We start from the raw sequence: 26512 nt of genomic DNA, 5'->3' as shown, positions 1-26512 counted from the left end.
CCTGACTTCAGGCTCAGTGCTCTATCCATTAAGCCATCTAGCTACCCTAAAAATAAATATGGTAGAAGTATGATGATAATGGTGATATAATGATGATAATAATGTTGATGGTGATAAAGGTAAGGAAGAAAAGAATGGTGATGGTGGTGATGGGAAAGACAATGATGTTGGTGATGGTGGAGTGATATTGAAGATGCTACTGTTGATGTTAGTTTCGATGAAGATACGTGTGGTAGTAGTAATGGTGAGAATAATAATGATGGTGGCAGTTAAGATTATGATAAGGAAAATGGTAGTGGTGGTAGTGGTGGTGATGATGATGATGATGATGGCAAAGACAATGATGTTGATTATGAAGAGCATGATGGGATGGTGTTGTTAAAGATGATGTTGCTGGTGATGGTGATGATAATAGGGATGATAATGGTGGTGGGGATGGTGGTGATGATAAATCTAATGACGAGAAATCTATGATAAATCTAAAGATGAAAAAGAGAATAAGCCATTACCTCATTATCACTCTAGGTTTTTCTGCAAATATTACTGAATTTTGAGCTTTTTCATCAAAAGAACCAATAAATGTCAGATGAGATCTCCAGTATAGCATATATGTATGTGTCTTATGGTCTTTCCTTTCTACCACAGGGAATTTATGCCCATAGAAGAACAGATCCTCAGAAAGTCAAAGAAGATGTAGTGAACTTTGCACGTTTCAAGTGGCCTTTGCTTTTCTCTAGATTCTATGAAGCCTTTAAATTCTCAGGTAACATTTCTAGATTCATCTCTCTCCATCCCTGGGTCTAGAGACAGAATTTCAGGGATGAAAGGAATTCTCTTTGTCTGATTTCTTTCTCTATTCAGTCAATCAATCAACAAACATTTATTAAATGCTTATTAAAAACCGGACATTGTGCTAAATGCTGAGGATAAAAACACTGAGGTGATAAACATTTAAGTACAAAAAAGTATACACAAATACATGCGAAACTAATATAAGGTGGTTATAGGAAGTCAATAGCAGCTAGAGAGACGAGGAAAGTGTTCACTTACAAGTACTTAGTGACAAACATCCTGGCACTTGAGCCAGGTCTAGACAAAAATCCATGATTCCTAGAGTCAGAAATGAGGAGACAATGCATTCCATGCATTAGGTACAGCTAATACAAAGGCATAGAGAAGATGAAGTTGGAGTATTATGTGTACAGAACAGTATGTAGTCCAGAATGGCTGAAACTCAGAATGTAAGGTAGATAATATTGTGTAAGAGAACTGGAAAGGAAGAAAGGGGCTAATTTTTGAAGAACTTTAAATTACTTCTATAGGCAATAGGGAACCATTGGAGTTTATCAAGTAACAGAGGTGTCATGATTAACCTTGTACTTTGGGGAAATTATTTTGAAGGATGGTTTAGATACCCATTCACTTGAGGCAGGGATGTAAATGTGGAGAGGTAATGAGGGCCTGAACTAAGATAATTTCTATGTGACTGGAGAGAAAGGGACTTGTATGAGAGATATGTAGAGATAAAAAGGCCAATGCTTGACAACTGAGTGTGGGATATGTGGGATAGGTGAGAATGAAGATGGCACTTGCTAACCCAAGTAACTAGGAGAATGGCAGTAATCTCAATAACAATTGTAGAGTTTAAAAGGGAGGGTTTGGTGGATGGGATAAAGAGTTCTATTTTAGATATGCTGAGATTGACATGAGATGATGACTGATGGAAATGTTTAGTGGGCAATTCACGATGCAGGATTAATTTGTTCAATAGAGACTTTTGGGATGGAGATAGAGATCCCTGCACCAACTGCACTGAGGTAATAATTGAGCCAATCAGAGAGGATGATACTAAAGAGAAGATAGAAAAGAACCTATACGACCCAGATGATGGATCATTGAAGGGAGATTGATAGAAAGATAGAAGAAGCAAGAGAGAGCAGTGCATTGACAGCATTGACAGAGAAGAAATAGTTTCCTGGAGGGAAGAGTGACCAATAGTATCAAATGTAGCAGAGGATTTGAGGAGCATGAGAACTGAGAACAGGCCCCTAGATTTGGCAATTCAGAGAATATTGGTAACTACAGGAGGTCAAATTCAGTTGATGATAGATTTGTAAGCCAGACTATAGGATTTCATGAGAGTGAGAACAGGAGGAATTAAAGCACTCAGTGTAAATAGCTTTTTCAAGGAAGAAGAGGAAAGATTTAGGATGGTATCTGCCAAATGCCTATGTATGCCCCTAGGTGCACCTTCTGTAAGGAGCCCCATCAAACTGTAAATTTTTAGAGGATCAGGACTATATTTTCTCTTTCCTTATTCTAACACATAGTTTATGTCAAGGACTTGGTCTGTAACATTGACCCAAACTAACTGAGATCCCTTCTAGCAAAAGATAATAGACTGAAACTTAGCAAGCCTCCATAGAGAAGGTGCATCTGTGGTGAATGAGAGCTGTCATGTGTCACTAATACTGCCTGTCCTTAGAGTGCCAAACTAGGATCAGCAAGTTGAAGTTGCCTCTAGGGGAGACAGAATGGCTCTTAGCCAAGGCAATCAATCAATCAATAACCATTTATTAAGCACATACAGTGTGTCAGGCACTATACTAATGACTGAGGATACAAAAAGATGTAAAAGATAGTCCCTGCCCTCAAAGACCTTACAGTCTAATGAAGAAGACAATATACAAGCAAATATATACTAAGCAAGCTATATATACAAGATAATTAGGAAATTATTAACAGAATAAAGGCACTGGAACTAAGAAGGAATAGGGAGCACTTCCTGTAGAAAATAGGATTTTAATTGCAATGTCCAGAAAGCCAGGCAGGTCACCAATCAGAGCAAAGGAGGGAGGAGCATTGCAGACATGGGGGACAGCCAGAGAGAATGCCCAGAAGCCAAGATGTGGAATGTCTTATTCGTGGGGCAGCTAGGAGGCCAGTATCACTAGATCAAAGAGTATGTGATAGAAATGGCATAAAAAGACTGGAAAGGTAGGTAGGAGCTAGATTATGAAGGGCTTTGAATGCCAAACAAGAACATTTTGTATTTGATCCTAGGGCAATAGGGAGCTACTGTAGTTTTTTTTAATAGTAGGGGTGGAGTGGTGACATGCTCAGACCTCTGTCTGTTTTAGGGAAAGGGAGCCCAGACATCTGTGTCAGAGAGTAGAGGGCCATTAGAGAAAGAGTATAGTTGCACCTTGATTTTTACAGCCTTCAAGGAATAAAGCATTCCAATAATAATAAAACAAATATTTATTAAGTGCTTACTGTATTCTAGGCACTGAGGATACAAAATGTATATGATGTAAACATATTGTCCCTGTTCTCAGGAAACTTACATTCTAATGGAGGAGATAACATGAAAAACAAAAAAGTTATACATACAATATAAATAGAAAGTAATCTCAGAGGGAAGAGTCTGCTGAGCTGAAGATTTATAGCTTTAAACACCAAAACCTTATTTTATTTCAGTCTTATTGTATGGAATGCACAACCTGTGAAAATGCCAGAAATCAGACCAGCTGTTCTGGCTCTCACAGAGACCATAAAAAGCAAGAGAAAGAAAGATAAACTGACAACAGTGTTCTTCCAAAGTGAAGTAGTAACAAAAATATTTTAGAGCCTTTATTATCATTAATTGTACCCTTAAATGCTTTCTAACCACGCTGTTGCTAAGGAAACACAAATGAAAACAAAAAGTAGATAAATCAGTCAGTGTATGAAAGGACTATGTGAAAGTTGGGTTCAAGGAGAAACTTTAGAAGTCTCAGAGAAAACTGTCTCTCCTCCTAGCTGGGCAGGTGACTTATCATTCCTGCAAATTCTGTTCTCATAACATCCCAATACTCCCAAACAGCCTCTGCCAGCCAATGAGCAGACTGAAGTGGGGGTTTATGCCAGGTCAGAATAATACGAATTACTGCAAACTGAGTGTAGAGTGAGCAGATCAAAATGCCTAGGAAAGTACAGCTTGGAAGCAAGCTATATACAGGCCAGGCAGATGTGATTGCATCACCAAGGTAGGTGTGATTACCCGGAAGGTCACACTATTGAAAGAAAAATTTTCTAACATGGATTCTATCTTTCTTTATGCTGTGACATAATGGAAAAAAAAAGTTGGATTTTTAGCTAAAGCACTGGCTCTGCTACATACTATCTATATGACCTTGGCTCACAGAGGTCAATGAAAATTTACTCTGTATGACTCTAGGCAACTCACTAAAACACACACACACACACACACACACACTCTGCCTCAGTTTCCTCAGATGTAAAATGGGCATAATAATAGCCCTCACCTCCCAGGTTGTTGTAAGAGTTGGATAATGGATTTCTGCCTGGATGACCTCCACAGAAAGTGGGACAAGCTAACCTGATCTGTATCAGAGCCTTTTCCCTGCCTGCCCTGGTGAACAACTCTGTCAGTGCTCTGGTTTCTCTTTGACAACCACACTCAGCCATCTAGGACCTCATCAGTAACAATAATATCTAACATTTACATAGCACCTGCTATGTACCAGGTAAGCACTTTACAAATATTGCCTTATTTGATTCTTACTACAACCCTAGGAAACTTCAGTTTCATATTTTTGATAAGGAACTGAGACACAGAAAGATTAAATAACTTGCCCAGATTTGCACAGTATCAGAATAGGTACCATTTGAACCCAGAGCTTTCTGATTCCAAGAGCTGCACTTTATCTAATGGAGGTGACCTTAAAAGTTGATGCCTGTAGACCAGAAGCTGGGTTAGGCCCGATCAAACTGGGAAGGCTTTGAATATGGTTCTATATGCCCATCATTTATTCAAGGATTAGGTTTGAAGCAAGTTGGCCACAAGATGATAAATATTTTTTGGATTTTTCAACCATAGTGACTCTTAATTACTAGAGGGACCTGTGTTATTAAAGAGAAGACCTACCCTGAATTCATAAATCCTTAAAATATCAATGATAACTAGAGTGATGAGGTCTTCAATGTTAGGTATGGTTAAGTAGAAGAATTAATAAAAATTAATCCGTAGGCAAGCAGGAAAATGGAAATCAGTTTAGTTCCTTGGTCCCATCAGCCAAAGATAATTCAGTCAGAAATCCAAGTTATGTCAAGATCCTGAGGCTAAATTTTCCCTATAAAACAACTCATAGCTTTGCTGCTACTTTCTTTGGGTCAACCCGCCGTGGCACTCTGCCTTGTGGTGTGTTTTTCCTTCCCCTTCTCCCATGCCACGTGGTGTCTCCCTTAACTCCACTATGCTTCTCAATCCCACTTCTCCTCCCTATAGCTAACTATCCCTTTTAGGATCCTAAATCCCTTTCAGGATTTAACCTGCCAACTAAGGATATGCCCCGACCTCATGAGATGCTTCCTTTCTATTGAGTAATTGTGAGTTCCCCCACTCTATTTCATAACTACCATTCCTGGTATCTATTGTATCCCTTCATTTTGTCTGTAACCTTTTCCCCCAATAAATCTACTTTTTGCCAAAGAGAATGGCCACTGTGAATTCTTCACATGACCAAACCCCAAACTATAGATCACATCAAGAGGATATTACCCACAATTTATCTTGTTCTTGAAGACCCCAGATTAACATACTTTAATCTAGTAAAGACCTCAGGGACCTCATGAGTCCTGTGTGTGCCAACACTGAATGGCTGTAGGCCATTGTTACTGAGTCCTCCTTGTATCTACTCATTTTTTTTTCCTGAAGCAACTGGGCTTAAGTGACTTGCCCAGGATCACACATCTAGGAAGCATTAAGTGTCTGAGACCAGATATGAACTCAGGTTCTCTTGACTTCAGGGCCGGTGCTCTATCCACTGTGCCACTTAGCTGCCCCCTTGTATCTGCTCTATAAAGTGTTCCAGAGCCTTCTAAGATGCTTAGGTCTCTGGCTGCTATAACCTGGGTCCAAACAAATGAGCTGATTCCTTATCCTAGGTGGGGCAGGTTTAGGTCCTGGGCATGGGATGGAAAAATCAATGTCAGGAGATCTCAATCCCAGTTCTATCATGAACACATTCTTTGTCCTTGGAGAAGAATATCCTTAATTTCTCAGACCCACAACTTTCCTTCTTTATCCTTCCTTACCCCTGAGTAAGGGTGAGGGTCAAGTAAGATAATGGGTATAAAGGGTTTTGTAAACTGTGGGAGCAGTTAGTAATGGAACTGTAGGATTTCAGAGTTGGGAATCACCTCAAATATCACTTAGTTTAATGTGTTGGAAGACCTCCAATGACAGGGAACTCAGTCATTGTTTATGAGGCAAATTGTTCCACATTTGGGCAGTGGTAATGATTGGGACATTTTTCTATCTATGAGATGATCCTATAGAATTTACTTTGGAAGGGACTTCAGAGGTTGTGTAGTCCAAACCATACCAGAACAGGAATTCCTTTTACAATACACCTGATAAATGGCCATCCAGCCTCTCCTTAAATAGCTCCAGGGGTGGAGAACTCAGTAGGGTAGTCTATTCCATTGCTGAATTGCTCTGAATCTTAGGAATGCATTTTCTCTTCACCTTTGCCTCTTGAAATTCCTGGCTTTTCTTGAGACTCAAAGGCCACCTTCTTTAAGAGAGTCTTTTCAACCCTTTCTCCTCCATCCCGCAGTTATTAGTGCCTCACTCCCTGTACTCTGTATACATCTTATATGTAACTGTCATAAACATGTTGTCTCCTCATTAGAATGTAAGTTCTTTGAAGGTAGGAATTGTTTTTGCTTTTTATTTCTATCCCAGTTTCTTAGCATAGTAAGTTCCTGGTACATAGTAGATACTTAATATTAACATCTGTTGATCAGATGAATAGTTAAGAATTTCCCTTCCATATTCAGCTAAAATCTATTCCCTCCCTATTACTTCTCCCCTTGTTCTTCTTTCTGCTATCCAGAACCAAGCAGAATAAGACTAATCCCTCTCTTACCTGTCGGATCTTCAAATATTTGAAGACAATATTCACACCTACCCAAAGTTTTCTCTTCTCTAGGCTAAACATTTCTAGTTCCTTCAGTTGATTTTTTTCTATTACTTGTACTGCCATCATCATCATCATCATCATCATTACTTATAATATATATTGTTTCCAATCAAGGGCCCAGCCTGCCTAAGAATGATGTCATTGTTGCTGTCAACTGGACAGGTGTCTATTTTGTGGATGAGCAGGAGCAAGTCCTGCTGGAACTTTCCTATCCTGAAATCATGGCTGTGTCCAGCAGCAGGTGAGGACATAGGAATCGGGGTAAGGAGACATAAGTAGAAGTAGCCCAATTAACAAGCCAGCTAAGAGCCCTGGGGAAGGAGAAGAGAAAGAGAAGGGGGAAGAGGAGAAGAAAGAGAGAAGGATGAAAGAGAGATGATAGAGACACAGACACAGAAAGAGAGGAGAGGAGAGACATCAAAAAGACAGACATAAAGATATAGAAAGAGAAAAGACAGAGATACAGAGAGAGATACATACATAAAGAGAGAGATATGCACAAAGAGAGAGACACACAAAGAAAGAAATACACACAGAAAGACATAACACACAAAGTGAAAGAGAGAAACATGACACACAGTGAGAGAGAGACACGGCACACACAAAGTGAGAGAGAGAAACATGATACACAGTGAGAGAGAGAAACATGACACACAAAATGAGAGAGAGAGACATAACATACAAAGTGAGAGAGACACGACACACCCAGAGAGAGACACGACATAGAGAGAGAGAGACATAACACACAAAGTGAGAGAGACACGACATAGAGAGAGAGAGATAACACACACAGAGAGATACGACACACATAGAGAGACTTGACACACAAAGTGAGAGAGAAGACACACAAAGTGAGAGAGAGAACACAAAGTGAGAGAGATACAACACAGGGAGAGACATGACACAGAGAGACGACATACAGAGAGAGACAACACACAAAGAGAGAAACAACACACAGAGAAAGATATGACACAGAGAGACATAACACACACACACAAAGATATGACACACAGACTTGACACACAAAGTGAGAGAACACAAAGCGACAGACACACACACACGAAGAGACAGAGAGACACAGAAAGACAGACAGACAGACAAACAAACAGAAACAGAGAAAGAGTCACACAGAGAGAAACAGAGATGAGAAAGACAGAGAAACAGAGACACACAGAATTATAGCTTTTATATTTCTACAGACAGACACTCAGAGCTGGGAGGGCCCTTACCTGGCTCCATGGGCCATGGGGCTTACCTCTTGTGAATGGAAGCTCACTGCTTTCTAAGATAACTGATTCCATTTTGGGACAATTTGAATTATTAATGAATTTTCCTTATATTAAGCCAAAAACTTCTCTCTGATGTGGCTCTAGTTCTGAATTGTGGATATATCCCACTTTAAATCTGATAATCTGAAAATCTGATAAGAAAAATTAATCTGAGGAAGATGGTTTAAATTATAAAAGTCTCCTTCTGATCATAGCAGCAGAATTAGTGCTGGCTTAGGGATTTGGGTTTTGGGTTCTAGTCCCAGTTCTGTTTCTGATTTCCTGTTTAACCTTGGTCTAGTCCTTTACCTCTTGGTGTCTCAAAGTATCCTAGAATCCCGGAATCAGAAAGGACCCCAGGGGACATCTGATATGTAGCTGAAGGGGCTCTTTTTTTTTAAATAAAATACCTGATTAGGGATCATCTAGTACTCATTTGACACTTTTAAGTGACACTCAGTTTACTGCCTCCTTACCTTCTGTAAAACAAGATGACTGAATCCAGAGTCCTTTGATATCCTTTCTGATTTTTAAATTTATGATTTGTATAGGACTTTCCTCAGCTAAAACCTAAAATGAACCCATGAAAGCCTTGAAGAATGGTGATTCCACTTTAGTGATGACAGACTTTTATTATGAGACTCAAGAACTCTCCCTGCTCTCTCTTGTAGTGGGGGGAAGATGCAGGCTCAGAGCTTCACACTAGCCACCATCAAGGGGGATGAGTATACATTCACCTCCAGTAATGCTGAGGACATCCGAGACCTCGTGGTTACCTTCCTGGAGGGACTTCGAAAGAGGTCCAAATTTGTGGTTGCCCTCCAAGACAACCCCAACCCTGGTGAGTAAGTCTTATTCCCCTTCCCCTTGCACAACAGGGACAAGAACAACGTGGGGTTGGGTGCCATTGATGTAGCTTTCCCTCCAACCAATCAACAAATCAAGAGTCTGGCATCATAAGCAATATTCTACACCTATAGCCCCACCCTTTCACATAGAAAGGAGTGAGCTATCTTCTCCTATGAATTTTCTTGTTTGAATATGAAATGTCTCCTATGAACATGTCTTGTTTGGGGCCAGTCTTAGTCATATATTTTCCAAATGTTAAGTTTCATTTATTTTGCGGTTGTTACTCTTCTCATTTATATTGCGATTGTCATTATGTATGTTGTTTTTCTTGGTTCTACTTATTCATTTTCCAAAAATTCTTTTATGTCTTTTCACAATTCTCTGTATTCATCATAAGTCATAGTTAATAATCCATTAGCTACTTCCCAGCTGCTGACCATCTGCTTTGTTTCTCTTTCTTTCCTGCTACCAAAAGTGCTGCTATAAATGTTTGGTATTTATGGAATTCTTAGCATAATTCCAAATTGCTTTCCAAAGCTGTTTTTTCTTCTTCAGAAGCTCACAACTGTATCAACAATACATTAGTGTTTGTCTTTCTACAACCCCTCCAGCATTGACTACCTTCATCTTTTGCTAAGCCAGTTTTTAAGGCACCAACAAATATACCTTGTTAGTCTTTGTCTTTATGTATTAGTTGTAGACAGCTCCAGGTTTGTAGAGTTTGATTCCATCCTTAAGGTTGTTACTGAAATACTGGCTTTTCCTTTTCACAACTCAGGTGACATACTATCACTGCTCTGCCTTCTTTAAATTGGAAACAGCATTTGTTCTTTTTAAAGGATAACAAGATAACTAGGCTTTGTACAACATCCTTGGGATACTTCCTCTTTCCCCTTCACTAGTGATTCTTTAGAATCACAGCCTCAAAATTAGAAGAGATCTAAGAAACCCTTAGAAATCACTCATTAAGAAAAGCTTGGTGCTTTCTTATGCTCTACTTATTTGTCTTGAGTATTAAAATTAAATATAGGTCTAGAAAATCCTCAGTAGATAAGAAGAGATCTACTATTTTTTTGTTCCTATTCTGCCTCCAGTGGGTGAAGAGTCTGGCTTCCTTAGCTTCTTGAAAGGGGACCTCATCATCCTGGACCATGATACTGGTGAGCATGTCATGAATTCTGGCTGGGCCAATGGAGTAAATGAGAGAACCAAGATACGAGGAGACTTCCCTACTGACTGTGTGTATGTAATGCCCACGGCTACAGCACCTTCTCGAGAAATTGTGGTAGGTTTTGGGACAGGTTGGCAAAGTATGGGGAACTCTGTGGTCCTAGGGGAAGTGGTCTGTCTTAAGCAGTTGGGAAGTCTAGGCCCCTTGTTTTTGTCCACATAGTTTCTAGAGTTGCAATGCCTTCCCCCACCCCCGATCTCATAGAATCATGAGATTTAACACTAGAGGGGATTTTACAAATCACCTTGGTTTCACAGGAGAAGAAATGAAGCCCTAAAGAGGTTAGGAGACTTTATGTTACAGAGTCAGGACTCCAATCCTGGCCTCCAAAAACAATGCTTTTTATGCTGAAAGAGTATAGTATGGTATTATTTAATTACATGGCTCTTCAAAGCTTGCCCAGATCCCTCCAGTCAATAATGCTGATCTCAGAGCTCAGGCAATTATTGTGTTGTTATTTTGTTTCAAATATGGAGTATCCTTTCCCCAAAAATCAGATTTCTATAAAATTCAAGGATACTGATTTAGTAATAAAATGATAGTAAAAGTGATGCTAAAATGAAATTTTTTTCATATTGAGAGAAAAAATTTTAAAAATGTACACTTTCACTAAAAATCCACACTTCATTATTCTAGGAGCCATAAAATCATTTATGTGGGTACTCTGCCCCTAAAGAATATCTGAAGATCCCTCAAACACTCATCTAACCCATCAAAAACCATTTATTTAGCACCTATTCTATACAACAAATGAAAAGATTCCTCCTCATAGTGAACTTAAATTCTAATTTGGGAGACAGCATGTAGTATATTTGTACAGAATATTTTAATATACATATATGTGTATACATATAACATTAACATAAATATGTAAAATATAACTATTGTAAATGATGGGAATCATATATATATTTATACCTGGAGAGATCTGTGGATAAAGATAGAGATATGTCTATTATTAACTCATTGACATTGAACTCATGACCAACAGAACAGTAACTCATGTCTGAATGAAACTTATCTAAAACACACATTTTCTCAGTAAGGCATATCATGGGGTTGGGGGATGGGAGAGAGAACATTTTAAATAGAGAAATCACTAACAAAAAGCACAAAAATTCTCCTCCTCATTTTTCTCCTTTTCCTCTTTCTCCATCTCCTTCTTCTCCTTTTCCTTCTTCTCCTTCTCCTCCCTCTCCTCCTTTTCTCTCCTTCCCCCCTTTTCCTCACCTCATTTACCTAGAATCATTTTTACACCATGAGTAGTCATTAAAGGAAGATTCTAGAGTAGGTCACAGAAGAAATATTTAGTAAGTAGTCATTTAGTATAATTCTTTTTCTTTCCAATAAAGTGGAAAGGGTCTTAAATCTGGACTCATAGGTTGGATTTAGAACTGGAAGAGACTTTGGAGGTACAATCCCCTCATTTTACAGATGAAGAGCTTGAGCTCAGAGAGATTAAGCAATTTAGCCAGGATCACACAGGTCATAAGGAGCAGCAGAATAGAGATTAAAACCAGTTCTTCTGCCTCCACTGCCTGTAGGTTCTCTGCTATTTCACAGTCTTTCTTTAGTAGCCATAAGCCTTTCCCCTCACTAAGAATATGATCCCAGATCTTAGTTTTCCAACACCTTCTGGGCCAGTAATAGGGGTACCTTTTTAAGACACTGGGTATTTATACAAGGATGGTGGGATAGGTTGGATGGACAATTTAGAAGCAAAAGATCTGGCTCTGTGATCATTAAGCACTCATTTTCAGTCTGTTTCCTCCTTTGTAAAGTGGAAAGAATACTCCTCATGCTGCCTCCATCAAGTTGAGAGGAAAGTATTGGTAAACTTTAAAACACTAGAATGTCACCATGGTCATTCCATGAAGCATACTCAGGGCTGCCATTCCTAATGCTTGAAAACTATGTGAAAACTTTGGAACGTTTACTTTCTTCAAATCTGGACATGTTTATCTTTATCTCCTTCTGAGATCAGGAAGATACAAGCACTAAAGACACAGCCCAAACCTAGATTCAGATTTTCCTTTTCAAGCCATGTACTTTGAGATGCTATGTGCCTATGGTGATAGGATGATCCAGGACCAAAAAAAGTGAATCAGAGTAAGCTGCTCCCTCCATCATTTGAATCTTGAGAAGTAGCTTCCAACAGTCTCATGTGACTTACAGCTGGAAAGGAAAAGAGAGGCAGAGGGGCATGTTGCTCCCTTTTGTAGATCTATTGAATCATGAGATCTTCTGCATCCAGAAAGGAGAGCTTTTGTCAACTCAAAGTACAAACCTCTGAGGGATGGACTCATGAGCAAAAGAACACTCCCTCCACCCTAAGCTTCCATGGGCTTATGCAGAACCAGGAACGGCCATCCTGACCTGGCTTCATGGGATGGCCTTCACCATAAAAGAAATGGAAGCTTTGTAATTTGTTTTTTTTCCTTTTTGAAGAAATTTCATCTTAAGAGGATAACCTAGATTTGAAGTATTACTATATTTTATATTAACGTGACTTATGTACTCTTTGTCAGTCAATTAACTTACAGGCATTTACTATATGCACTATTAGTGTACTAGGCACTCTGCTAGGCTCTAGTGATACATATATCAAAATGAGGGCAATTTCTGCTCTCAGAAAGCTTACATTCCACTTCTAGACTCCCCTATGAGACTAGGAGTTCTTTTGGAGGTAGAATGGCTCTTTTCCCCTTGGATTTTCCTTCTCTCCTCCTGTAGTACTTGGTCAGAGCCTTGTACCCTTGCCTCAGACTTGGCAGCCTCTAAGAAAGTATTTCTTCTGCCAGGGTAGATCACGGTCCTGGCATTTGTGTCCCAAATAGAATTAACATGAAGCTCTTGATTCCTTAGGCCTTAATCACGATGACCCCAGACCAGAGACAAGACATCATCCGCCTTTCCCAGCTGCATATGACAGAGCCTGAAGTCCGAGTGAAACCCTACACACTGGAAGAATTCTCTTATGATTATTTCAGGTACCGGTCCCTAACTTCATGCTTAGAGGCCATTAAGCCTTTCCCCTCACTGGGCATATGATCCCAGACCTTAGTTTTCCAACACCTTCTGGGCCAGCAATAGGAGTACCTTTTTAAGACACCAAGTATGTATACAAGGATGGTGGGATAAACTGAAGGGGCAATTTAGAGGAAGAAGATCTGGATTCAGGAAAAGATGGGTTTGAATTGTCTTATCTATAAAAAATGGGGATAGGCAAAAATAGTACCTGTTTCATAGGGTAGATGTAAGGATCAAAGGAAAGCTCTGGGACCCAGCAGAGAAATCCTAGTTCAGATGTGTTAGGCATTTTACCCATTGTCCAGCCTAGAACAATCTGAGAACCACTCAGCTTAATGGCTTTTGGAGGTACCAAATGGGGAGAGATGAGAAAGCCTTAAGAAACCTTTGTGGATTCCCCATCCCCCACCCCTTCCTTCCTCACTCTGCCCTCTCCGCCAGTTCTGTCAGCCTCTGAGGGATAAAGAATAGAGCTTTGGGTTGGCTTTCTTGGCCTTGATTATAACTTCCTCTTGTCCTCTGTGATTGACACCCTTCTAGGCCCCCACCTAAGCATACTCTAAGTCGGGTCATGATCTCCAAGGCCCGGGGCAAGGACAAGCTATGGAGTCATACGAGGGAGCCCCTGAAGCAGGCCCTGCTGAAGAAGATTCTGGGCAATGAGGAGCTGTCCCAGGAGGCCTGCATGGCCTTCATTGATATCCTACCCTGGAGGGAATGTGGCGGTGCTAGGGCATGGCAATCTGCTGTCACTGAGCCCTGAGGAGAAGGGAGTCCAGAGAGGAACTGGAGCACCACCAAGACATTCTGGGATGGGGAAGAAGGGAAACATGATCTGTGTAAACTTAGAACAAGGGGAAAGTTCCCTTTTTCATGACTTAAGTTCTGCAAAGTCCCTGATCTATATAGGCAAATTGGTGATTGAGAGGTCTGTAATAGACTGAGCTCCCCCAGCAGTGTATGAGAGTGGAAAGAACTCTGGATTGGGAGTTAGGAGACCAAGTTTCATGTTACAAGGCTGTCATTAAAATATTTCGTTTCCCCAGGCAAAATTTTTCCTGCTGTAGAGCTCAGTTTTCCTCACCTGTAAGGTAGAGCTTAGATGGAGTTAAGTGACTGATTGCCAAAGTAGTCCTACTTGCTCTGATGTTTTATAAATTTTTAAAGGAGGTTATATTTCTCCTTCTGCCCAAGAATCATATGAAGGCCTTCCTTCCCTGACACAGAGCTACCCAGGTCTGATATTCACTCAGTTCAGAGATTCAAACTCATCCTGTGTGGGTTGAAGTGAGAAGAGAGTGGAAAAGAGAAACAAGGAAAAGAGGAAGAAGAAAAGGGGGAAAGAGAGAAGAGTGAAAGAAAATCCAAGAGGATAGACATCCCAGACAAACAAGAGACTGAAAAATAGAAATACACAGGAAGAGAGGAGGGCAAAATGTAAGAGATGCAGTTTGGGTACTTATACAGAAGATTAAGTTAATAGATTTAACAAATATTTAAAACTCTATAAAGTCTCTGATGGCATTTCAGGCCTTGAGAGAGATTAGTCCTGCCCTCATGAAGGTGACAAACAAGTAATATTTGTTTCCTTGACCTGGGAAAAGGAGGGTATGAAGAAACATAAAAAAAATGTTCTTTACCCTCAGAGAACTTACAATCTTTGAATGACTTTCATTTTTAGTTAATTTAAGGTCATCTTCTCTTTTTAAAAATTTCCAATAGTATTTTATTTTTCAAATATATATATAAAATATTTTTCAACATTTATTTTTGTAAGACTTTGTGTCTAAATTTTTCTCCCTCTTTCCTTTACTTCGCTCTCCCCAAGACAGCAAGTAATCTGATACAGGTTGAATGTATACAAGTCTTTTAAATATATTTCCATATTTGTCATGTTGCACAAGAAAAATTAGATCTAAAGAGGAAGAACCATGAGAAATAAACAAATAAAAAAGAGAAAATATTATGCGGTGATCCATATTTAGTCTCCACGTTCTCTCTTTGAATACACATGGCATTTTCCATCCCAAATCTATTGGAATTGTAAGATCACCTTTCTTGAACAACAACAACAACAACAACAAATGAAACAATCAGTCTGTCCAAAGGAAAATACTAAAACCATGCAGAATCAAGAGAGAAATGATTTAGGAGAGATAGGAAAGGGGAAGAGAGAATAATGAGTCCCAATATAATAATGAAATAGGACTTTGCATTCCTTACCTCTATTTGATCAGGAAAGCAATGTGGTAGAGTGGAAAGAAAGTTGGAATTGGAAGTCAGGAAAATCTGTGATTCAAATAATATCTCTCATACTTAACTAGCTATATGATCATAAGAAATTCACTTTAAACTGAAACTTTGTTTCATATTGTTCAAAATGGAAATAATACTGCTTATAGTATCTATCTCACAAAGGTTTGTGGGAATCTAATGAGGTAATATTTGGAAATCATTTTTGCAAATCTCAAAGTCATATTAGTTGCAGCTTCCATTATTATTACTTCCAGTATAGCTCTGTCACTTTGATAGGGTAGGTATAAAGTTCTCCATTTTTAGGATGATGAAACTGAGACCCAGAAAGTTTCAATGACTTCTGACTCCAAGTCTAGCCCCTTTTATCAACTCCACACACCCTCCTGAGAACTTAATGGCCTCTAGTTGAACATCCAGTCTCTAAGCATCTATTAAAAACACCCTCCCCACAATTCCTAGTTAGTTCTCAGTTGGCTGTTGGTTAGTGTTTCCTTGACAGCTGGTTTACCCATGCTCAAGTATATGGGTGACTACCCCTCCAAGAGGACCCGCTCTGTCAATGAGCTCACAGACCAGATCTTTGAAGGAGCACTGAAGGCTGAACCTCTGAAGGACGAGATCTACGTACAGATACTTAAGCAGCTCACCGACAACCACATCAGGTCTGTAACTAGTAGAATGGGCCCAGTTGTTAGATTGGGAAGCTAGTAGATGATAGTAGCTAACCTAGGTATGTGTCTCTATGTACCATATTCCTACCCATCTCTCAAGGCTCAGATCAAAAATTACTTCTTCCATTTAAAAAAGAAAAGTCAGTTCCATGAACATTTATTCAGTGATTACTATGAGCAGAACCTAGGAAATTCTAAGTGTCTTGAAGGCATGCCCCATGAAAGCCTGTCTGCCAAGCTTGTTTGTGAAGTTGGCTGTGGTGTCGTCTGTGGATTACCACAATTTTCTTTGAATTGAAATATAACCTAAACATTCACAGAATATCAGACCTGATGTTATCAATCCTCTTATTTAAGATGAGACAGAGAAATAAAGCAGATTGCTTAAAGTCCCATAGTAAATGAGTGGCAGTGATCAAGTCAGGGTTAGAATCCAAGTATTCTGATGGCCAGATTAATGCTGTTCCCCTATTCAGGGGTGTGCTGCACTCATTTCTGACTGGTACTCTTTGGAGAGATGATTGTTTAATTTTCAATGTAAGCATTTATTTACATTTAAGAAATCAGAAAACACTGCACACCAAGGCTTGATTTATTGTTTTGTTGATTGTTCTAGACTTAAGAAGGTGATGGAGAAGATGTTGATAATACAGATTGAATTTTAAATAACGTGTCAGGCCTACTTTCCCCCCTAGAGATCCAGTTGTTAAACATTTACCAAAACACTCTTGCTCCTGTTTCATAGTTGGTTCAACTAGAAGAATATAGCTAACCATGATGACAGTTCCCTTTTTCCCCAAACATGTTGTCACCTTATCATGCTAGGTCTAGAGCTACAGGAAATCTCACTGATCCCACCCTCCTATTCCTGCTGTGATAGGAGGATAGCATGTACTGCTGTGACATCTCATTTGGCTGGTATCTCTCTGGTGTCCAGGTACAGTGAGGAGCGAGGCTGGGAGTTACTCTGGCTATGCACAGGCCTCTTCCCACCAAGCAACATCCTGCTCCCCCATGTGCAAAGGTTCCTTCAATCCCGGAAGCATTGCCAGCTGTCCACGGACTGCATGCAGAGGCTCCAGAAGGCTCTCAGGTATGGGCAGGCTAAGACAAAATGCAGTGTGAATTCCAGGGAGATGGTTCTCAGATAAACATAGAAATAGTAAATCATGGAAACTCAGATGTATGAGGAAACTTCCAAACGATCATGGAATAATAGAATTTAGAACTAGAAATAGAACTAAAAGCATCCTTAGATAACTAATCCACTCCCTTTAGTTTATTGTTTTTAAGTAGAAAAAATATATTTTCCATCCCTCACACCTTCTAGTCCCCAAGTCTACTCTGGCACTTGGGGTCCTAACAGGTGAAGTTTTGCCTTACTTTGCAAGATGCCAAGCCTCCTGACACATCTTGGCCAAATTTTCTAATTGAGGAAACTGAGGCAAACATGGTTAAGTGCCTTACTCAGGGTCACATAGTTAGTAAGACCAGATTCGAACTCGGGAAGATGAGTCTTCCCTATTCTAGGTCCAGCACCCTTTCTATTGTGCCACCTAGCTGCCTACACATATAATACCTAAATATTTCCATATTATCTTCCCCATGAGAGCTTCTTGAAGGCAGGGATCCCTTTTTTTTCTTTCTTTGTTTATCTAATATTTGGCGCAGTGCCTGGTTAATGCTTTGTGATAGAATTGCATGTTTAACCTATATTGGATTATTTGCTGTCTAGGAGGGGAGAAGGGAGAAAAATTTAGAACACAAGGTTCTGCAAGAATGAATGTTGAAAACTATATTTGCCTATATTTTGAAAAACAAAAAGTTATTATGAAAAAATTTGTTTAAAAAAATCTGACCAAGAAAAAACAAAAAAATAACTGAGAATGATCTCATGAATGTAAAAAAAAAAAGTAAATGCTTCTTCTTGTTGATATATTTCATATCTCTCCAACAAGACTGAAAACTTCATGAGGGAAGAAATTGTATTTATATTAATATAATGGTTGTGAGAAATGAAAGAAAAGGAAAGAACCAAGAGGCTTCAGGAGCATCTTGGGCATCTCTGTGTAGGTTTGATGGACTCTTGGATTGAATGGGTGTCTCTGCATCTTCATCAGCCACCCATGGGACTGTACCCATATTCCTGAGTAGGCTCTTACACCCTCACCTGCATCCCTGGTTTTCCTGGTCTCTGACAATGAGTGAGATCCTTTGCCTTTCAGGAATGGCTCTAGGAAATATCCTCCCCATTTGGTGGAAGTGGAGGCCATTCAGCACAAAACCACTCAGATTTTCCACAAAGTCTACTTTCCTGATGACACTGATGAGGTAAGCTAGAGGCTGATGTGGTTCATTAATTCTCTGTCTAACCCTTGTTAGACTGGGGGGACAATAGGAGAAAGGAGCTCCAGGATAGCTGTCATTGGACTTAGATCTAAAAGAGACCTTAAAGATCACCCAGTCCAGCCTTCTCATTTTACAAAGGAGGAAAACAAGGGGAAGTGACTTGCTTAAGATTATGGAGGTAGTGCTTGGCAGTTAGGATTCAAATCTAGTTCTTTTTACTCCAAATCCATTCTTCTTATCATTACTTAATTAGATTTTAAATCAACTTCCAATTGACCCAATGTTCTTAAACTTTGTGGGAATCATACTAGAAATTCTGCTAATTCTGTTTTTTTCAGGGACTATGTCCTTTACCCTGCTAACCTATAGCAGGATTTCCCTGCCTTTTTCTTAGCATTCTTTCTTTTGTGGCCATGGCCTTCAATGCCAGGAGGACTTCCTTATCAATAACTTTCTCAATGCTACTTTATTAAGATTATCCTTCTTATTCTAGTCACTTCCAAATCCCATGGCTGGCATCCCTTCTTACCACTCCCCTTCTTACTGTTAGTATATTGGCTAAGTCAACCACAAGTTAATTGCTTAGAAATCAGCTCCTCAGAAATCAGAATACAGGATTATAAAAAGAGTTGGAAGGGACTTCGGAAGGCATCTAGGTGAATTCCTACCTAAACAGGAACCTCTTCTTTAGCTTCTCTGACAAGTGGCTAGCCAGCCTCTGCTTAAATACCTCCAATAGTAGGCAACTTACTACTTTCTCAAGGCAGCCCATTCTACACTGGAATCATCTCTAATTATCCTTAGAGTCTTTTGCTTCATTCCAAAGCCATATGGAGCTTGTCAGGTAATTCTTGCATCATGAACTCATGCTGTGGCCTCTTAATGACTGGCAAGCATTGTGAAGTACAAGTATTTATTAAACGTTTCCTGCATTCAAGGCCTTTTGCTCAGCACTTGGGATCCCAACATGAGCAGCATGATCTCGATCTCTACTCTTGAGGAACTTCTGTTCTAGTTCAGGGAATTGCACAAATAAGTATTATACAGGGTAGAAGATAATGAAGTGCATAGGAAAAGCGAAACATGGAGCCTCCAGAGATTTGGAAAGGAAGGATTTAGATTTTTAGAGTTTAGAAGAAATTTAAAGTTTATCTAGTTCAGAATTATATAGTGAAAAGAGCTGGGACTCAAACTACTATGACAGAAGCTCTACCTCTATCGTTGTGACTTTGGATGAGTCCCTTAACCTCAGTTTCTTCATCTTCCAAATGAGGGAGTTAGACTCCTTCCAGCTCTAGAGCTCTTTACATGTGAGGAAACCAAGGCTGAGAAGTGAAGTCCAAGATCACATAGATGGTAGCAGGATTTTGGATTTCTAATTTCTGGCCAGTTCTCTTTACTCTATACTTCCCCAACTGCACTTCAACCTAGGGAAATCAGGGAAGACTCTGTAGAAAAGAGGGTACCTAATTTGGTTTCTGAAGATGGCATGGGGTGGAGTATGGGTCTTACAAAGGCATGGAGGAGCAGACAGAAAGACAACAATGACAGTTATGAGAAGAATAGTTGGACCAGAATCAGGAGAAAACTCCCCAGACCAAAGTAACTAAGGTAGAATTGTCTGAAGTTTAAAGAAAAAAAATTCCCCTATTTTCTTGCAGCAAATGTGAGAAAAATGAGTAGGAAGGTAAGAGATGACTCCTAGGAAACTTTTGTGGATACAGGTTTCCAGGGGAATAGGTTGGGATTCGAGGGAACACTGTTGAAAAAGAACTCTGAGTGTCTTCTGTCTTCCCTTCACATAGGCCTTCGAGGTGGAATCCAGCACCAAGGCCAAAGACTTCTGTCAAAGCATCTCTACTAGGCTGCTTCTGAAGGCATCAGATGGATTCAGCCTCTTCGTTAAAATTTCTGACAAGGTGAGTCAGTCAGTCATCAGGAAGGACAGTTTGGAATTGTGGAATGTATTAGTTTATGTATTGATGGAAAGGTGGAAGAGGTGGTGGTGAGACAGATTTTAAACTGGTAGAATAGCTGATAATTCAATTAGAGAGATAAAGTAGTGCAGTCACTGTTTCTTGTATATCCCTACTTTGGGAAGACAGACACATTAATACACTATGGATTTGGTCCCACTCATTCTGGAAAACAATTTGGAATCATGTCTGGATGATCACTAAAATACGTTTATCCTCTGCCAATAATGCCAGTACTGAGCAAATACATACTGCAAGAAGATTAGAGATAGATGAAAGAGTCCACATTTACAAAATCTTCATAGCAAGACCTGCTATATTGTTAACCCATGCCCTAAGTTTCCCATCTCTCTATCTTTACTTGTACATTCCCTATGCCTAAAGTGTTAATACCTCCCATTGTACCCTCCCATTCTAACTACAACATTCAAGGCTCTGCTTAAACTGTCACCTCCTCCAGAAAAGCAGAAAATCTAAACTAAGAATCATTTCATGGCTATAATGTATGGGACATTGACCTTGGTGAGAGGGATCTTAAGTTGATGTAGGGATGAGAAGACAAGGTAAAAATCAACAAAATAAAACTCAGGCAAGAAGTACATGAGTACCTATTGAAAGGATGTGAGAAACCTATAAAGGAATGGATCGCTTCTAGTTAGGGATGATCAGGGAACACTTCATTGAAGAGGAGCTACCTAAGCTTAAAGGAAGAAAGGAATTCCAATTCAATTCAACAGTTAATTGCCTACAATGTGCTAAGTATGTTACTTAGCATACTTATACTGTAAGTATAAGTTACATATAAGTATAAGTTACAGAGGCAAATGAAGCAATTCCTGCCTCAAGAGGTCTGCTTTCTACTATTCTAATGGGGGGAGAAGGTTAGGGGAGGGGGAAGGATTCATTCTAGGCATAGGAGATGCCATGAGGAAAGGGTAGAGGGAGACTGAGAGATGATGAATAGCCTTCCCTGACCCATTACCCCATCACCACCAATTTCTGCCTTAGGCCAGTAATCTTTCTATTTTAGGACTTTGCTTATATCTCTAAGCATAAGCTATATATAATATATATATAAGTATAATCCAAATATACATTGGATCTTATATGTACATAAGGATATACACGCACACACACACACACACACATACACACACGTTGAATAGGATCACATATTCAAGTAAAAAGACCCAGTGCTCAAAGGTTGAGGTACAAATTAGCAAAATATTTTATTGACATTATAAACTATGCTAAGAAGCAATATTTGACTAATGGAAACAATCCCTGTGGATCAAATGGTTTCTCCTTATAAACAGATTCCATCATATATATAATATATAGTACAGTCCATATATATATATATATATATATATATATATATATATATACACATACATACACACTCATATATTATATATGTGTGTATATATGTGCATATGTATACATACATATATAATATATTTGTGTTTGCATATATACACATACCTATACATACACACACAGACTTATATGGGCAGTGTGTATAGATGTAAGTGATGTGTATATGTATATGTATATATAAACATGTCTATAGTTCTCTGAGAACTATGTATTCTCGACAGAATATTGTTACTTTGTACTTAACATTGTAAAGTTAACTGTAACTTTATAAGTTAATATAACAACTTTCCATTTAATACATGCATTTATAGAAAGATAAGTATATATAGTAGAAGGAATAATGGAAATGTTAATCTAGGAATCTGGGACTTGTAGATAAGTAGGAATTAAATGAATAGACATTGGAAGAAAAAGGACTCTAGGCAATGGTATAAGAAAGGACATGGGAGCAAAAAAAGAAAGAATAGTTTTGGAGAATAGTAAGTATTAGAAGAAGGAATAATGAAAATCTTTTTTTTTAAGTGACTTGCCCAGGATCACACAGTTAGGAAGTGTTAAGTGTCCAAGACCAAATTTGAACTCAGGTCTTCCTGACTTTAGGGCTGGTGCTTTATCCACTGCACCACCTAGCTGCCCCTGAAAATCTTAATCTAGGAAGCTGGGACTTGTAGACAGGTAGGAATTAAATGAATAGTAATTGAAAGGGAAAGAATGCTAGGCAACGATGCAAAAAAAATTCATGGGGGCAAGAAAGGAAAGGATAGTTTTGGTGAATAATCAGTATGCTAAGGGAAGTGGGACCTAAAGCTAGAAAGAGTCATTGAAAACTGTATTCTGGGCTAAAGAGTTTGAACTTCTTCCTTTAAGCAGTGGGGAGCTGCTGGTGGGGGGGGGGGGGGGGTAGAGGGAGCAGAGGAATGATTTGATCAGAGCTGGTACCTAGGAGGGGTTATTTTGGTAGCCTTTTTAACATAGACTGGGAAGGAGGATTGATGAGACCGGAGGAGAAGACTATTATAACATCCTAGATAGAAGACTTACATGGTTTTCTTTTTTCTTTTTGTATTATGATGTGTTTAGTAACTTTAAAATTAAAATGTTTGGATTTGTCTGTAAAAAAAAAAAGAGGTAATTTGGGTTTGAACTTGGGTAGGAGTAAGAAATAGAAAACAGGGGTCCCCTGTCAATTATCTTGCCCCAACGGAGATGTTTCTCTCCAGGTCATCAGTGTCCCTGAGGGTGATTTCTTCTTTGACTTCGTCCGACACTTGACAGACTGGATTAAAAAAGCAAGACCCATGAAAGATGGTAAGAATCTGGGAATTTTTTAGAGCTGGAAGTGATCTTAAAGGGCCTCTGGTACAGTTTTGTCATCACCAGAGAAGGCAACTGAGGTCCAAGAAGGGACGTTGGCTTGTCACACATTCTAAGAAGTTGACTTTTGGTGGATTAAAAACATACAATTCAATCTAGGGAATCTGGGGCTTAATGTCTTATAAATACTTATACTGTAAACTTATATGCCTTCTTAAAACTAATCTATTTTATATACTTTTGTATACTTAATCATTTATATGCTTTATATACTTTTTACATACATATACATAATAGGAAAAATAATAGAAACCTTAATCTAGAAACCTAATCTAATAATAGAAACCTTAATCTAAACAAAAAGTGAGGGGGTTAGATTAGCTCCAAATCTTATGATTTCAGGATCTATCATTCATTTTTATTTTATCATATTCTCCCCCATATCACCAACACTACCAAATTTTACAGATGATACTACTCCAGAGTAGGAAAGTCACATGTGGCCACATATGAAACCTGGAGTACAGCCCAAGTCTAGTACTCCTAGGTTTTCTGCCAGATTACTTCCATCTCCTAACACATGCCTCTTTTGCTTAGATACTTGAGCTCTTCTCTAAGGTCTCTCTGACAGGGTACAGAACCATTTCAATAATTCCCTTTCATCTTTAATATTATAAATATAAATATAAGATCACATTTAAATATTAAGTCTGCAGAGCACCAGATGCTGGAGGAAATGCAGTTTAAACAAAATTTAGCTAAGGAATTGCTCCTACCTTCATGTAACTCAGAGTCTAGTAGAGGATAAAAAATAAACTGTTAAGTATAACATCCAATGTTAACTGATAAATGATTTAGAAAGATGAAAAAAATGTGCTACATGAAGTTCTAAAGGGGAGGATTGATTCTTAGCAATTGAGAAAGTCAGGGAAAGCTTCCTAGAAAAGGTGGCTTTTGAAAAGGATTTACAAGATAAATGTGGAAGAATTCACCAATTAGAGGAGGGGGGCAAGAGAAGTATTTCTCTTCATCAACTCCCCCCCCCAGATTATCACAATGACCTCTTAATTGGTCTCTTTGTCCCAAGTCTTCCTCCATTACACTCTGTCCATTCCTATCCCCTAGAATACATTTTCTCCTTACCTTTACCTCATATAGTCTCTCTTTTCCTGTAAGATGCATCTCAAGTACCATTTTCTGCATTGTCTTTCTTGACTCTCCCAAAAGCTGATGCTCTGCCTGCCAGTGTACTTCATATTTAATTATTTTCTGTATTATGTTAACTTACTTTATATGTATGTTATACATATTTATATAAGTCCTTGTTGTTTCTCCCATTGGAACACAAACCTCTTGAAGATAGGTATTGTTTCGTTGTATTTGTACCTTTAGTGTGGAGGTCCTTAGAAGGTCCTTAAAAAATGCTTATTGATTGACTGATGAATTGGTTGATGATTGATGTCAAGGTTGACAGTGCCCAGTGGCCCTCAAAGCCCATAAGTTTCATTTCCAGGCTTGCCCAAGATGATATCAGGCCTGTTTTTGCAGGAATTGTGCCTTCTCTTACCTACCAAGTGTTCTTCATGAAGAAGCTCTGGACCAATACAATTCCTGGGAAGGACCCAATGGCAGATTCTATTTTCCACTATTATCAGGTAAGCATGGGACATTCTCTTTGGATGGATCCATGCTGCTGGAGGGATAGAAGTAACTTTTCTTTCCTTCTAAACTTAGAGAAATTCTAAGATCTAAGGGCTATTCAGTGATGACACTTCTAGAGAGGCTTTTGCTCCTGGCAAAGGGATCCAGTGTTTAGCATATAGTAAGCACTATCAAGTAATAATTGATTATTTAATAATCAATTTATTGATTGATATGAAGACTAACTTATTTAAGGATCCCTCTTCTAACCCATTTACCTAATTCATCACACATACCCTCACCTCCTCCAATGACCTGTCCCTTATAGAGGAGTCTTTTAGAGACTGAACTCTGTTATTGGATAGGGATTGTTGTACCATTTTTTTTTGCTGAGGGAATTGGTGTTAAGTGACTTGCCCAAGGTAACACAGCTCGGAAGTTTAAGTGTCTGAGCCTAGATTTGAACTCAGGTTCTCCTGACTTCAGGGCTGGTGCTCTATCCACTGCACCACTTAGCTGCCCCTGTTGTACTCATTCTAAAGATGAAGAGACTGAAGCTATGAGAAGGAAAAAACACAAGAAATATTAAATTTAAGTATAAAATTCTCTTTACAGAAATAATAGGAGACAAATAATTTGAGAGATTCATTACTTAAAGTTATGCTGGGTTATCAATATAGTAAAAATAACAATAATATCAAAATTTATTTACAAATTTAGTGAATACTAATCAAATTGATTATTAATCAAATTACTCATTAAAACCAAGGGATTAATGTGTGGGACTAGATAAAATAATAACTAAGTTCATTTAAAAAAAGTAGAGTTTCAAGAGAAATAATGAAAAAAAAATACAACTGAAAGGAACATAGCATTACCAAACTTCAGATGATACAATAAAGCATTAGTTATCAAAATATAAATATAATTCATTAGATTAGATTGGATAAGTAAGAAGCAGAAGCAATTGAAATTTTAAAGTGTCTCATTGTTTAATAAATCTGGGAACATAAATTTCTGGATACTTACTTTTTTATAAGAATTTATGACTTTTTATAAGAAATGCTTGGCAGAAATTAGTTTTAGCTCCAAATATTTTTCATAATAATATCAGAATGGAAACATAACTGGAAGATAAAATATCCCACCACAAAAATACTTCTAGGAGATATAATTTTATTTTATTTTTAAATTCAATTTTATTTTGTTTTCAGTTTTGAAACCTCTCTTTCCCATCTTTTCCTCAACAATGCATTGAGAATGCAAGAAAAGTAAAGCCCATTATAAATATGTGTGTATACACCCCCCACACACACATATATGTTTGAGCAAAACAACTTTCCATATTAGGTATCATAAAATATCAAAAGAATCTCAGATCAAATGTATTTCACAATAATGACAAGGAGAATCTTAACTAAACAAAGGATGATAAAAGATAAACTAAACAATTCTGACTATCTAGAATTAAAATGCTTCTGCACAAATAAGATCAACGAAAATTGAAAAGAAGTTGTAGATTAATAAAAAAAAAAGTTTACCTCAAATAGCATTGATA

At 38.5% G+C, this 26512-nt stretch overlaps 1 protein-coding gene across 1 annotated transcript in view; it reads left to right on the top strand.

Annotated features, from left to right (window-relative positions):
• Window positions 1–26512, top strand: part of MYO7A (myosin VIIA) — a 154237-nt gene that overhangs the window by 112080 nt on the left and 15645 nt on the right. The window contains exons 33-44 of the mRNA XM_031961342.1: window positions 646–763; window positions 7104–7230; window positions 8929–9098; window positions 10201–10391; window positions 13203–13327; window positions 13908–14065; window positions 16132–16285; window positions 17232–17387; window positions 18520–18625; window positions 20449–20562; window positions 23220–23307; window positions 24862–24968. Of these exons, the coding sequence (XP_031817202.1) occupies window positions 646–763; window positions 7104–7230; window positions 8929–9098; window positions 10201–10391; window positions 13203–13327; window positions 13908–14065; window positions 16132–16285; window positions 17232–17387; window positions 18520–18625; window positions 20449–20562; window positions 23220–23307; window positions 24862–24968 (1614 nt within the window). The remainder of the gene's footprint in view (window positions 1–645; window positions 764–7103; window positions 7231–8928; window positions 9099–10200; window positions 10392–13202; window positions 13328–13907; window positions 14066–16131; window positions 16286–17231; window positions 17388–18519; window positions 18626–20448; window positions 20563–23219; window positions 23308–24861; window positions 24969–26512) is intronic.

The sequence above is a fragment of the Sarcophilus harrisii genome, chromosome 3, assembly GCF_902635505.1.
Source record: "Sarcophilus harrisii chromosome 3, mSarHar1.11, whole genome shotgun sequence".
Classification (NCBI taxonomy): Eukaryota; Metazoa; Chordata; class Mammalia; order Dasyuromorphia; family Dasyuridae; genus Sarcophilus; species Sarcophilus harrisii.
The sequence above is the reverse complement of the archived record's forward strand: the minus strand, read 5'-3'. Positions and strand labels throughout refer to the sequence as shown.